We start from the raw sequence: 14625 nt of genomic DNA, 5'->3' as shown, positions 1-14625 counted from the left end.
CTATTGAATCAGAGGCAATTTCAGGTGGGAGACAGCTAAAATAAAGCAATTTGGGGATACAAAAATAGGAAGTCTCCTGCCTGAACCTGGTCTGTTGGCATGTATCATAAAGCATTATAACATGTAGAGTAAACGATCACATTTCAAGTTGCTTGAAGTGAAAAGGACAGGGGTTGATGGGCTGCATTCTGTTAGGGGGCTACCTGTGGTAGTGTGGTTTAATGTTTTAATGATCACATCTACAAAATGAAAGTCCAATCAGTTTTCAGCACGTGTAAACATTTACCCTACTGGATTTTTATAGTTTTATTACAAATGTCTGACAAGCATGTATTTTTTTTTTGTCAAACATATTTTTATTGAATTTTTTGCAAAGTACATCACACGACGATGCTATCAAGTCACCCCTGGCAGGGGGTGTCGCAGAGTTCTACAAGACTGTGAATGACTAAGATTACATATCGCACAGTATAAAACCAACCCCGATCCCAGTGGATTTGCTTAGATGTAGGTTACAGTTTCTTACATTAACGGAGTTTGGGATAGATCGTGAACATCAGTTAATGATAGCCAACACATCAGTGTGCATCCCATCTTTCTTTTGCGATAGAAAGCGGACTAAGTCCTCTATTTGGAGGAAGCCACTGGGATAGGTTACATATGAATAGGAACAACCCCCAAACAGGAGATATCAGAAGCAGAAATAAAGAAAACCCCTCCATCCCTCCCCCCCCGCCCTCCCCGACAATGGTGGCGGCAGTGGTCATATAGTGAGTTTGACTAATGGCGCGTACGGAAGCTCATAGTTGAAAGAGGTGAAGGGCTATAATGGAGGAAGGGCAGACAGCAGATAGCAGACCCCGTGAAAGGAAGGTGACCAGGGGGCCCCATTTGAATTCAAAATTCTTAAAATCGTCTCCAAAGACGTATGACATTCGCTTTAGACTGAGCAATTTCCATAAATCGAGAGTGCCAGAGGGAAATCCCTGGCACCTCCTTTCTCTTCCAGGCAGCTGCCAGGGTAACCTTCGGTGCTCCTTAACAGAGCCACAAGATTGTCTTGTCTGCTCGGGTCTGGTGTTCCAGTGCAGGGTTGCGAAGCCCTAGGAGGACCCCTGCCATGGTGGTCGGGACAGGGTATCCTAGCATGCCTTTAATGTGTGCAAGTATTTCTTCCCAAAAGGGGCGAATAGTCGGGCAATCCCACAAAATATGCTGGAAGTCTCCCAGCAGCCCACACCCTCTCCAGCATCTGTCCGAGGCGTGGGAAAGATTTGCTAAAGCCTAGAGGGATGGGGAGATACCTGTCAATCATAGTCTTAAGGTGAGCTTCCCATAGTTCAGAGGAGTGATTGAATCGTGTAATGTCGTTCCATAGGTATCCCCATTCTTCGTCAGAAGTACCGCGTTATTTCTTCCCACATGGACATGTATCGCTGTTGTGGGGAGAGTGTGGTGGTGTATATAAATGAGATCGCTCCCTTCATAGTGGTGTTCTTAGTGAGGAAGGATACAAACTTTGTGAGAGGGCGGGTGACCGCTTCGTGAACTTGCAGCATAAGGGTCCAATGCATTAGTTGGGTAGAATAGTATCGTTCTGTGTCCCCTATGCCATAATCTCGCTGACAGTTGACGAAGGAGATGGGGTCAAAGTTGTGAAAAAGGTGAATCAAAGCAAGGCATCCTCCCTCCCTCCAAGCATCGAAAGGACCCTCTTGCATTCCCGGGGGAAACGCAAAGTGGTGTAGATGGTGAAGGGAAAGAAATCCACCTATCGTCTCCCACGACGGTATCCCATACTTTCAGCGTGGTGCGTGTGGGTGTAGCAATGTAGGCATTCTTGGGCCTGTCTCTTTTAGGGCACCAGACCAAATCCCAGATAGTCCTCCCCGCCACACTATGGTCCATATGCAGCCAATGCTTATCGGATTCCCGTTTTGACCACTCAACCAGGACTCTTAACTGGGCGGCTTTATAATATAAGTTTATCTCTGGGAGTCCCACTCCACACTCCGTGTGGGAGCGACGCAGCAGGGAAAAGGAGAAACGAGCGCGACCTCCTTGCCAAATGAAGTGTAGGATCATAGTTTTAACTCGCTGAAAGAAGTCTCTCTCTAGTTCTATGGGCAGGGCCAGAAATAAATAAAGAAGTTTAGGAAGACGTGTCATTTTCACTGCGTGTCCCTGGCCGAGCCATGATAATAAGAGGGGTTTCCACTTTGTGAGTTCCGTTTGGATACAGGTGAGAATGGGAGGGAAATTAGCCACGTAGCGCCCTTCTATCTTCGGAGTTAATTGTACCGCCAGGTATTGTATGGAGTGGATCGCCCACGGGAGAGGAGTAAGAGATTGGAGCCTGTGGGGCTCTGCTTGTGGTAATGTGAGGTTGAGGATACAAGATTTACTGAAATTTATTTTAAAACCTGCTATTGATTCGTAACGTTCGAGTTCTGTCTGTAGAGCTGGGAGGGACGTGGCCGGATCGACAAGGGACAGAAGAACATCGTCCACAAATGGTGACATTTTATGGGGTTCCCCAGTAAATGGTATCCCCTGAATTATAGGGGGAGCTCTAATTGCCATTGCAAGGGGCTCAATGCTAAGGGCAAAGAGAAGGGGCGAGAGGGGACACCCCTGCCTAGTGCCTCTAGAGTGGAAGAAGGAGGATGAGCGTACCCCGTTGACTACTACTCTACAGCGACGTTGCAGATAATTAGCCTGGATCATGGTTAGGAATTTGGTTGAAAACCCGAATGCCTTAAGGGTGTGGAACAGGAATGTCCAATCAACCCTATCGAAGGCTTTCTCCGCGTCCAGTCCCACCAAAACAGCAGGAATCTGGCTTCTGTTGGCCTTCTCTATGAGGTGAATAATTCTACGGGTGTTATCGTGGGTTTGACGGCCTTTAATGAACCCGGATTGGTCAGGGTGTATGAGGTCAGGCATGAGGTTGTTCAATCGTCTAGCTATAATGGAAGAATACAATTTGGCGTTGAGGTTTAGTAGCGCGATGGGACGATATGAGGCACAGTGTTGGGGGTCTTTCCCGGGTTTAGGTATCACAGAGATCATGGCCTCGGTCATGGAGGCAGCGGTTTCGCCCTCTTCGGCCATCTTATTATAGAGTCGCGTGAGGTAGGGGCAGATGTCAGGAGCAAAGGTTTTGTAAAAAAGGCAGTATATCCGTCCGGGCCTGGAGCTTTGTGGGGATTAAGGGTTTTAATAGCGAGAGTGATTTCCTCATGGGTAATAGGAGTGGCAAGTAGCTCGTACCATTCATTAGAGACCTGAGGCAGGGGCAGGGTCCGGAGATAGTCCTGTTAAGCATCTGAAACCAAGTCATCTCTAGAATAAAGAGCTTCATAAAATGAGCCGAAGATCTCGGCTTTGTCCTCATCCCTGAGCGTAACCTCCCCACAGGGACCCTGAATTCCACCTATGTATTCTCTCTCCCGTTTATCTCTTAGCTGCCTAGCTAGGTGTTTACCGATTTTGTTGTCCTAGGAGTAAGATAAGTGACGGAGTTTAAGGAGTGTGAATTCTGCTCTATTGTGGTAAATAGCACGAAGTTTGCCTCGGAGCGCTGTCAAATTGCGAAGGGTTTGCCGAGTGGGGTTCAGTTTGTGAGCTTTTTCGGTAGAGGTCAGTTCCTGCTCTAGTTGCTCCCTTTCCCTAGCGCGTTGCGTGTTTAATGCGGAGTTGAGGGCAATACATTTCCCCCGAAAGACCGCCTTAAATGCGTCCCAAGTGGTGAATTCCAACGTATCCTCTGGCTTATTGACATCGAAAAATTCCGTAATGGTTTCTCTGAGTTTAGCACAAGATTCTTTATTGCGCGCTAGGGAGGCCGGGAAATACCATCTGGGAGTGGTCGGGCAGTCCCACACCAGGACAGGCAAATGGAAAACAGGCTATGATCTGACACTGAGATAGGTAATATCTTGGCATCTTGAAGGGACCCTAGAAGGGATTGACCGATAAAGATATAGTCCAGTCTGGAGTATGTACGGTGAAAATGGGAATAGAAGGTATAATCTCGGGTGAGTGGGTAAAGAGTACGCCATGCGTCTAGCAAGCCCAGGTCGTGGATTCACTATTGAGTGTCAGTGGAGAAGGAGCCAACGTCTGAGCGCTGTGAGTGTGTGCTGTCCAGTTCCTTTTGCCAAGTCAGGTTGAAGTCACCCATGAGGATTATTGGTCCCTCCACAAAGTCCAGCAGTTTCCCCAGAAGTGTGTGTAGGAATAGTGTCTGCCCAGTGTTGGGTGTGTATAGCGCTACAAAGGTGCAAGTTTTCCCTCTCAGACGACCCTTGACCATGATCCACCGGCCATCTTTATCACTAACAACATCTAGGGGTTGGAATTGTATGGAAGAGCGGAACATAAGCGCCACTCCTCTATGTTTCGTAAGAGCCGAGGATCTCTATATTAATGGATATTGTATATGTCTAAGGCGTGTGTCTTCGGCGCTGGCTAAGTGTGTCTCCTGTAGTGCCACCACATCCAAATGATGATCTATAATGTACTTCCATACCTTTTGGCGTTTTTGAAGAGAATTAAGACCTTTAACATTCCAGGTTCCAATGGTAATCGTCATAATGTCAGAGTGAGATACGACTACTCTCTGAAAGCCCCACCATTCTGATCGTGTACCGCGTCTGCTCCAACCTCATAAGAAGCTTGTATTTCCCTTTTGCTTCACCTGCCGGTGCAACGATGTCAAAAGGCCCGCCAGCGCTACATGTTAAAAAGCCGCCACCATGTCATACCCAAACCCCCCCACCCCCAAATCCCCAACAAAAGAAAATCCAACATAAATAGAAATGCGATACCAAGAATCGCTAACAGTGCTCCGCCGGGGGATGTAAAGCCCCCACGGACACCAGGGGGACCAACGGGTCCGAGGACCCCGTCCACGCCCACCCCGGCACCAAACTCTAAGGAAAAACATAACATAACATCATCTGAATGTGAGTAACAGTTACAAATACAGGCTCCCTCCCGAAGAAGAATTCACATGCAGATTGCCTGCAAGGAAGAATAAGGCATGATGCAGATCCCAGTGAATATAACAGATCACCGCACACTTGTGGCACCAGCATACTTTTTAGAGGACTTGTAGAAACAATATAAAAGGCACTGTTCTTACATATGGAAGGAATGCAGTCCAAGGAAACTACGCTTCTCCCTCGGGTGATGTGGGCCCCATACATAGAGAGCTAGGGAGATTCGTAGGCGGAAATCTTGGATAGTAGCCGGAGAATATTCGCTGATATTGGTCTCCTCCCAAGTTGTCGGACACCGCAGGGAGAAAAAGTTTGTGATGCCCTAAGACCCATTCAAGGCATAGAGGATAAACAACTCATCATCTCAGGAGCGTTCTTTAGAAGTTCAACGGCGTCCCCTGCGTGAGCCTACAGACCAGGAAGCCCTCGGGAGTGATCTCCATTTTTGTCTTGTGTGGGGTCTGAGTCATCGGTCGTGAGGCCCAGAAGCTCCAAACCTTCCTTTAAGTCAGTAATATGGCGGCATTTATTTCTAAAATCAAAACTGAGTCCAAACGGATATGTCCATCTGTATCTAATGTGATCCTCCCGCAGTTTGGTAGTGATGCCCCTGAACAGTTGTCTCCGCGCTAGAGTTCTCGACGTGAGGTCTTGATAGATGGAACATGGGTGATTTTGGAATGAGATGGAACTCTTCATCCTGGCCGCTTGCAGCACTGCCTCCTTCACTTAGAAAGAGTCGAACTTTGCCAAGATGTCACGCGGTCGTTTCTTCTCGCCAGCCTGCAAGTTGCCCACGCGGTGCACCCTGTCTAGCTTAATTTTAAGGGTTTGGGAACCCAGGATCTCTGCAAACAGCCCCTCTACGAAGGCCGCCCCTGCGCCCTCTTCAAGGTCTCCAATACGTATGTTCTCCCTCCGTGACCTGTTTTCAAGGTCCTCCGTCTTGAGTTGAGACTGGTATAGCTAGTCCCGGAGGGCGCGAACATCTTCCCGCAGTTCAGTAGAGAGTCGCTCTTGACATTGCTTCTCCAGGTCTAGAACCCTGGTGCCTACAGAGTCCACGTCTTGCTGGAGGGAGGTCAAGCGCTCCGTTAGATCCGTCCGTAATTGATCTATAGAAGATTTGATGTCCTGGCTCAGATCATTACGTAGTCATTAAGTCCGCCTTCGTGAGTGCCATAGTTGTGGCCCCCGTGTCTCCCCGCAGCGTCGGTCTTTTGTCTGAAAGGATGAAGAAATCTGACGCTTTACTCGTTGGTTTGCTCGTCACCTTCTTCGGCGGCATATGGAGTTGACCAGGCTGGCCCCTGAAAAGCTAGCAGAGGCGGCGAAGTTGTATGCGGCCCAGTTTGCAGGTGGCCGAGCAAGGTAGGTGAGTCAGGGGAAGGCCTGCCTTGCAACTAGACGCGGCTATGGCAGAAAATTAGGAATCCCCTAACCAAGAACGTAATATGGGAGCTATACCTTGGCTAGCTGTCGCCAGAATCGCTGTGAAGAAGGGCAGCTGGTGTTTGAAATCTGATGCGGGGAAGCATGATCTGTGTCTTGCCCAGCCAGGTTGGAGTGACGAGGAAGTTTATCAGGTGTATATGGCACACCCTAGGTCAGAACTGCTAATTGCGGATGCTTTCAGAGGTCGCGGGGCACAGGAGCCAGGATCCACCTCAGGCGCGCGCACACCCCCACGAGCAGGTACGTGGAAGTCCAGAGCATTCTTGCGTGACCCCAGGGCCGTCCAGCGATGTCATCAGCCCCAGTGTTCTGAATGGAGGAATGCAGCAATTCTTGAGGTCAGGGGCAGCTTTTGGCATGTGAGGACAGTGAGTGTTGGGTTCAGGCACTCAAGAGACGGAGCCGATTGTCAGCTGCAGGTCGCCGCCGGCTGCCATTTTAGGGTCAGGAAAGCGCGGGAAAGAATATCGTTATACGGAGCGCCTCCAGTGAAATGCCGCTAATGAAGCCCTCGCGGGTTTGTAAAGCGTGTTCAGCCGCTGTAAACCGTGACGCTGCGACTTTCAATCGTACCTGCTGCTGGGGATTGCACTCGTCGGCGCGCTCGGTAGGGTTCCGTCCACCATTTTGTATACCGCCGCCTTCTTCCCCGCACTGCAGATTTTTGCCGCTCCCGCGGCACCAGCAACGATCTAATCAGCCCCGCAGGTGCCCCACACTCTCCGCTTCAGGAAGGGATCATGGGTGTCGCAGAGGATGCTCTCTAGTCGCCAAGAGTCGGGCCGGAGCAGCGCATGGACCGGGAGCCGAGACGGTCTACATCCGATCAGCCATCTTGCCCGGCCACGCCCCCCAAGCATGTATTTTTAACTGAATTTCTGGCCACTTGATTGCCAGTGGCTCCTGCGCTCATTGTTTGGATTTATGAATAAAGGCTTTTCTAAGAAACAGTTATTTAAAACACTGATTTGTGGCAAGACCAATGTACGACTTCTATCTACTGGAATGAAATAGTGGCAGAGTTTTGTGTTCAACTATTGACATGCGGTTCAACGTTGATGATTGTACAAAACAGTGCTAATTCCACTAAAAATGTTCATGAATTTGTTTTAAGTACAAAAAATGAATCCCCTGCATATATCAAATACAGCATAGTCTTAAGGATCTTTTATTGTTTCACTTTGCATCAACTTTTAAGGTGTCATCTGCACTTCTTTTGTTCACAGTCTGCCACAATGTGTATAATTCAATACATAAATCTATGTAAATATTAATATATGGCTTACCTTTGAATATTACTTACTTAAATAAATCAATGTAAGACAAAATTGCAAGGCTTCTAGACCACCAGCTTCTTTACGGGCCACTGGGCCAGCCAAAACTAAGAATTACACCATATAGGATATGGTTTCTTTTGCCTTTTAAAAATGCAGCAAAGCTTTTCTTTTCGTTAAGATGTTAAACAAAGGAGGGGGATGTTGAAAAGCTTGCCTCCTAAGAAACTGCAGCGAAGACCCATGCAAACCACTTTCCTTAAAAACAAATGGCCATTTTCCACATTTACCAGCACTATATACAAATGTTTTGTGCAATAAGCGATAAAGTGTAGCTCAGTGTCATACACAAAAGTATGTTAAAAAGAAAAATCATCTATAGTGAAGAACATAAATATTGCTCATACCTAAAAACAGGGCTTTAAGTGGGCCGGGTCTCACCAGTGCTGAGGACCGGGGGTTTTTAAAGGAGGCCTCAAAACGGCTCTCTTTCGGGCTCCGTTTTGTTCCCTAGCATAGGCAGTCCATAATTTTCTGGACAGCAGTGACAGCAGGCACATCCATGTGCGCATGCTCACACTGCCCACGTCTCACTAGTGGAGAAGTTACGGCATGACGTCATGACAGATGAGCGTTGTAGCGGAACGGAAATCCTTTACAGAGAGTCATTTTCTCTCTGGATTTCCCTTCTGTTTTTGAAACTCAGGAGCAGCAAAATTGTCGTGGTGTCACCAGGGCTGTAAGTGAAAGCTTTTTTGAATATTATATACAAGCCATAGTTGCTGTTTATTTATCTTATGCAACTAACAACCATTGACAAAGCCAATAGTCCCGACTTTTTGTAGGTATGATATTGCTTGTTGTATCATATATCTGAATGCAATGATCTTGAAATTCTTTGTGATTCTGCTATGCTATAGCTTCCAATGTTAGACCCTAATTTGGAGGTAAAGGATCTTACCTCCCAATGTCTCTCAGTCCTTGCAGTCGAAATTGATAATGTTGCTCCACTTTAATGCAAAAGAAAAAGGCATATTCCTTCAGCACCATGGTTTAATAATTCCTTTTATGAAGAAAGGAAGAACCTGAGAATACTGGAGAAACAATGGAGACAATCTCCATACACCACTAATCTTTCTATTCTACGTTCAGCAAGATCAATATACCACAAACTCATCTTCCATGAAAAAGCGTCACACTTCAGAACCCTCCTTGACTCATCCAAAAACAGACCCAAAAAACGATCTGACCTCATCAAAAATCCAAACTTCTCTCTCTCAACCATCAAGCCTGACGATTCTCCAAAGGAAGCAACAGACTTCGCTATATTCTTGGATGAAAAAGTTAAATCACTGGTGGATCAGGTAATTCACCCTACCCCCCTAGAGGAGCGCAAATCCTTAGTCATTTGGCAGAACTTTGACGTCATCTCTGAAGATGCCCTCCTCAAATGAATACTCGAAACAAAACCCTCTAACCATTCTTTCGACCCTATCCCGAGTGACATTGCCATTGACGTCTACACCCATACTCTTTCATATTGGACCAGTCTGGTTAATCGCTTCCTCTGCCAAGGCTCCCTTCCTGTTGCCCTTAAAACAGGTCAGGTTACCCCGCTTCTTAAAAAACCCTCCGCTGATGCGAATGACCTCAACAACTTCCGCCCCATCATCAACCTCTTTTTTCTTGCGAAAATCACAGAAAGATGTGTAGCAAAACAACTTTCCCTACATTATAAGGATAACAATCTTCTTGACGAATTCCAGTCTGGTTTCTTGCAGGACAGCAGCATTGGAACAGCCCTGCTGCAAGTGATAGACGATGCGCTGCGTGTACTTGATTAGAGGGAGTCTTGTCTTCTGCTTCTTCTGGACCTTTCTGCAGCCTTTGACACTCTTAATCACAACACTCTCCTAAACACTTTACAACAGAGAATGGGCTTTGAAGGCACAGTGCTTAAAAGGTTTGCTTCATTCCTCTCAGGCAGATCCCAAGTGATTAAAATAGTGACCAGCCTTTCGTATTCAATGGTGGTAGGTCAAGGCGTCCCTCAAGGTTCGATCCTCACACCCACTTTGTTAAATCTTTATTTGAAACCATTGAAAAATCTCCTAAGTGAATCTGGGATCCTTTACCATCTATATGCAGATGACACCCAAATCTACCTTAAGGTGTCTTCCGCACACGACATCACAATCCTCAACACTACTCTTAACACTTATTCAAAACTGGATGATAGCTCATCAACTCCTTCCAGGAGAAGTGTGGCTCACAGGTTAGAGGAGGCATACCCTGAAGCAGAGGTCTGACCAGGGACCAGGGTTCAATTCCCAAAGCGGCATGGTCTGAGCCCAAGTGTCCACGGACTCGATAATTCTCACTTCGGTGCCTACTCGAATCAGGGGTTCACACTCTGCAACTCTGGGCAATAGCTTGCTTAATCTCCACTGCGGTCCCCCGCGGCGGGATGCCTGGCTTTCACCTTGGGGATGCCCAGTACGGGTTATCTCACAGGGAAAAAAGCCAGTACGGGTTCCCAATGCAAGTGCCGAGATGCCCAAGGGTAAGTCGAGCGCTATATAAGAACACACATACATACATACAACTCATTTTGAATCCTTCCAAAACTGAAATCCTTCTCCTCCTCTCTACCTCACTCTCTCCTCCTCCTGTTCAATCTTGGATGGATAAGCTGAATTTACTCAACAATAAACCTATCATTGTCGACAGTGCTAAATCCCTTGGTGTCATACTTGACAAAAGGCTCAATCTACTCTCCTACATCAATTCCACTGCAAAGAATGCGCGTTACAAACTGCGACTTCTCTGGGGGATTCGAGGTTTCTTTCAGGAACAAGACCTAAAAACCTTGGTCCAATCTCTGGTTCTCTCTTGATTGGACTATTGCAATTCTCTTCTTGCTGGCCTTCCCAAATCCCACCTTTCCCCTCTTAAATCTGTTCTCCATTCAGCAGCTCGTTTTTGTCTTTGGGGGCAAAAGATGTGACCACATCATACCCATTTTGTCTTCTCTTCGCTGGCTTCCCATCGAAGTAAGGTCAATTTATAGACTGCCTGTATCACCCACAAAGTCTTTAACACTTCCTACCCACAATACCTGGCGAACAAACTCTGGAGGCTCTAGACCTTCTCATAATGTGGAAGATGTATTGCTTGAGCCCCCCACCTTCAAAAGGGAAAGATTGATCTCTCAATCCTTCTCAGGCAATGCGGTTAGAATCTGGAACTCGCTTCCCCCACTACTCCGTACCACCACCTCTACCCGGACCTTAAAAACTGACCTCAAATCTCTTCTTTTCCAAAGACACTTCCAGAATGAATACATCCCTTTTCATGTCCCTCAAGGAAGTTCTTACATTGTTGTAAATATGTAATCTATGCCAGTACGATCCTCATCCTAATGTGTTTGTTTTTTTGAGTGACTACCACCTATTGGTTTATTTTACTGTTTCTAATATCTCATTTGTATCTGTAACGTGTAAATATGTATAATTTCTCCTCATGTAACATACTTGATTCTATTGTGAAGCGCTCTGACACCTTTGGGTAAAGTCCGCGCTATATAAAAATGCATTAAAATAAAATAACAATGACAGAAACAGCAAATACAAGTCGGGCAGCGCACTATGCTATGCACAGGTGTTTAGCTTATGTGTTTTTAAGCCACGACCTTAATTACATTGGCCACGCCCCTTTGGAAGCCCCCCCCCCCCTAGTTTTTCCATCCCACTTAAAGCCCTGCCTAAAAATAAGAAAATTGGAAAAAGTTTAGCAAAACAAAACAGCACTAGCACACTAACACTCTTCAAACATGAAAATCTCACACACAGTTTACAAAATTGGCAGCCCTGCTAATCAACTTTATCCCAACACAAAGGCTTGTCAAGTAGGCTGACCAGGCATCATGGATTTGTCAGAACAGGCCCGGTTTTGTACCAGCTATCCAGGCAGATTTTGGCAAATTTAACAGATGTCCCAAGTTTTCACGCAGGAGCGACTGGAAACAGAGGGGGGCGTGTCTTTCTATGTATTCCAAGGCAGGACGAGTCAGCAGTTCTTATCATAAAGCAATTTAATTAGTACATAACAGGCTAGTTGTACAAGCTGCATTTATGTAATCCTTTTGTGCATCTTTGTATGTACTCCTATGTTGATAACCGCTGTAATTTAAGTCGTCACTACCCCTCAGATATAACATTATAGTCCATCTGCTAAACGTCCTGGTTTTTGGCTTTCAAAAACCTGGTCACCGTATTGTCAACAGCAGACACAGCGCATGGGCAGAGTCGACCGCCATGTAAGGTGTGGGCAACCTGCAACGTAGCCGACTGGCGGAAGCGTTGCGCCCTGAGACATCATTGGTTTTTGTCCGCAGTTCCTGTTACTCTGTAAAAATGTATTCTTTCAGTGAAACATCCTTACCTGCACACAACGCGCAGCTCCGCCGCAATCTCCGCGTTGCATCCCAACTCTTCTACCACTGCGAGATCTTCCTCCTCCGCATCGACTTCCTCCTCTTCCTCCAAGGTGATGTCTCGGAGTAGCAGCACCTCTCGCCACAGCTTACCCAGGGATCCCACTTGAAAGGTTTTGCTACTTACATCCTGGACTTCGTATTCGGGGACGGTGCACCGTTCTCCTCGTGTGCTCTCCTCCCCGCGGAAGATCTCTTCCATGTTGCTCTGCATTTCGATTCTAAGCTTCTGCGATAGGACATTGCTCCTCCAACAGAAAGCCAGGCGCTTTGTATTGTGGGGCTTGTAGTTTTCCTGAGCATTTTTGAAGGTTTGGGCGTATATTTTAGCGGCTGCTAAGAAGGCTGCTAGCAGGGGACTTCTCTTTAGTAACCGTTTTGCTTTTGTTGATCATTGACCGAAAGTTTAACGATTCATATTTCCACCTATACATTTCATATGAAACTTCCAAATGAACTACAGTCCCCAAAAAGCACGGACGGACAAGCGCGCGTACTTTAACTGCTCGGGGAGGAAGAAGACTTGGCAAAATAAGCTCACTAAATACTCGCTTAACTCGGTGCCTGTTAAAAAGGGGTTGTACTATCGAGGGTAGGCAGCATTTCCAATGTAACATATTATATTTACTGAACGTTAAATAATTAAACCAAGTACATTTAATCAGGCTTTGGATTTCCATACAATGTTTTTTTCAATCATGATTTAGCATACTATGTAATTTTCCAGCAAATCGTAGGACGTCCCTGTCAAAATCAATAGCACACGGAACTATTTAAATGGAGCACACCTCCATACTACCTGATAGATTATAAATTGCCCTATGTAGTGGCAGAGTGAGGGAGGCGAGACACATGTGTGGGGAAGATAACTCTTTATTATTTCCAAAATGCTTATTAACAACGGCCCACGGGGAGCAGGCGGGGAGACAACCGCTCGTGAAGATTTCGCGCTCCGTCTGCCGATCCGCCGCGCCCCGCTGACGTCACGGCCGACCTCGAAGCGCGATTGGCCATGACGTCAGGAGGGCAGGCAAACAGCGAGGAAAGACTGCGTTCGTCCCTGCGGAGCTAGTCCGCTACCATCCTGTACGACATCTCCCTTATCAACAGAAAAAATATGAAACACATTATCATCTCATAACAAAGTCATCAAATCTCTTGGGTGCTCTGACATGCCGTGTCGGCCTGCTAGGGGTAACATACGGAGTTTGTGCCACCCCACCAACTCCCGTACCGCTATGGCCCGGGCTCCCCATGCTGCGACTGTCACACCTCCCTGGTCCGGAGCCTGGGCCCATCTGCCTCTCAGCACCTCCCGTACCATGCCCTGTGCTCCCACTAGTAAGTGCGCTTCCGCATCCGGCCCAGCCTTGTGCGGGGTGATTGCCCCGAACCTCATCATCGCACATACTTCCACCGGTGACCTCATTGTCTTGCCACTCAAGCACACTATCATCGCTCTCGGATTCACGCATGCGACCACTTTTCATGATGATTTCCTCTTGTCCATCTTTGAGCTTGATTACGTCATCCTTGCTACGCCATCCCCCACCTTCCAGACACACTGCCCCTCTGGTTGCTCCGTGTACCCGCAATGGGGTTTGGAATACGGATTCCCCCTTCATTACTTTGTAGGGCTTCTTCACCAGTACCCAATCTCCCTGCGCAATTTCCTTCGGTTTGGCTCTGTTGACCATGTCAGCATACAGTTTGTTGCTCTCTTGCTTAGCCACTATGCGTTCCTTGACTCTCAACCCCTCTTCCGGTATATCCTCCGTTCCGTCCCTCATGTCATACCAATTGTTGAATTTGGGGGTAAGCTCGCTCATGCACCGTCTCCCTCTCATCAAATAGAACGGCGTATGACCTGTGACTTCATTAGGCGTGTTATGGAAAGTGTGCACCTTATCAGCCAAAAACGCCTTCACGTTCATTTGAGACGCCACGGCCTGTTGGATACCTTCTTTGAGGAACCTGTTCATCCGCTCGACCTGCCCATTGCTCTTCGGACTGTACAGTTGGGTCTTCTCCTGCTTGATTCCCAGCCTGGCCAGGAAATCCGTCATCTGCCGGGACACCAACTGGGTACCATTGTCGGAAACCATGATCTTCGGCTGCCCCTCCGTCGCGAAGATTTTCTTCAGCACCTTGATCACCCGGTCAGTAGTAACCTCCCTAACGAACTTGTAGTGGATCCACTTGGAGAAGTAGTCCCTAAGACCTTCCGGGGGCACAAACAGTTCATGCCTTTTCAGGAAACCATCTTCAATCGTAAGTTCCGCGCTTATCTGCTGGAAACATCTGAGCGCCCCGTACAAGTTCCGTACCGGAGGCCAATGAGTTGTCATGTGGTCCACTACCCTTCGGAGGGTCACGTCCTTTTCCTGGGCAGCCA

The 14625-nt window shown here is 47.3% G+C and overlaps 1 protein-coding gene across 1 annotated transcript in view; it reads right to left on the bottom strand.

Moving 5' to 3' along the window:
• Positions 1-12505, bottom strand: part of SNAPC3 (small nuclear RNA activating complex polypeptide 3) — a 223651-nt gene extending 211146 nt beyond the window's left edge. Inside the window, exon 1 of the mRNA XM_085633853.1 lies at positions 12179-12505. Coding sequence (XP_085489979.1) covers positions 12179-12444 — 266 coding nt within the window. The 5' untranslated portion in view covers positions 12445-12505. The remainder of the gene's footprint in view (positions 1-12178) is intronic.
• Positions 12506-14625: the final 2120 nt, after the last annotated feature.

The sequence above is a fragment of the Triturus cristatus genome, chromosome 2_1 (genome assembly GCF_964204655.1).
Source record: "Triturus cristatus chromosome 2_1, aTriCri1.1, whole genome shotgun sequence".
Classification (NCBI taxonomy): Eukaryota; Metazoa; Chordata; class Amphibia; order Caudata; family Salamandridae; genus Triturus; species Triturus cristatus.
The sequence above is the reverse complement of the archived record's forward strand: the minus strand, read 5'-3'. Positions and strand labels throughout refer to the sequence as shown.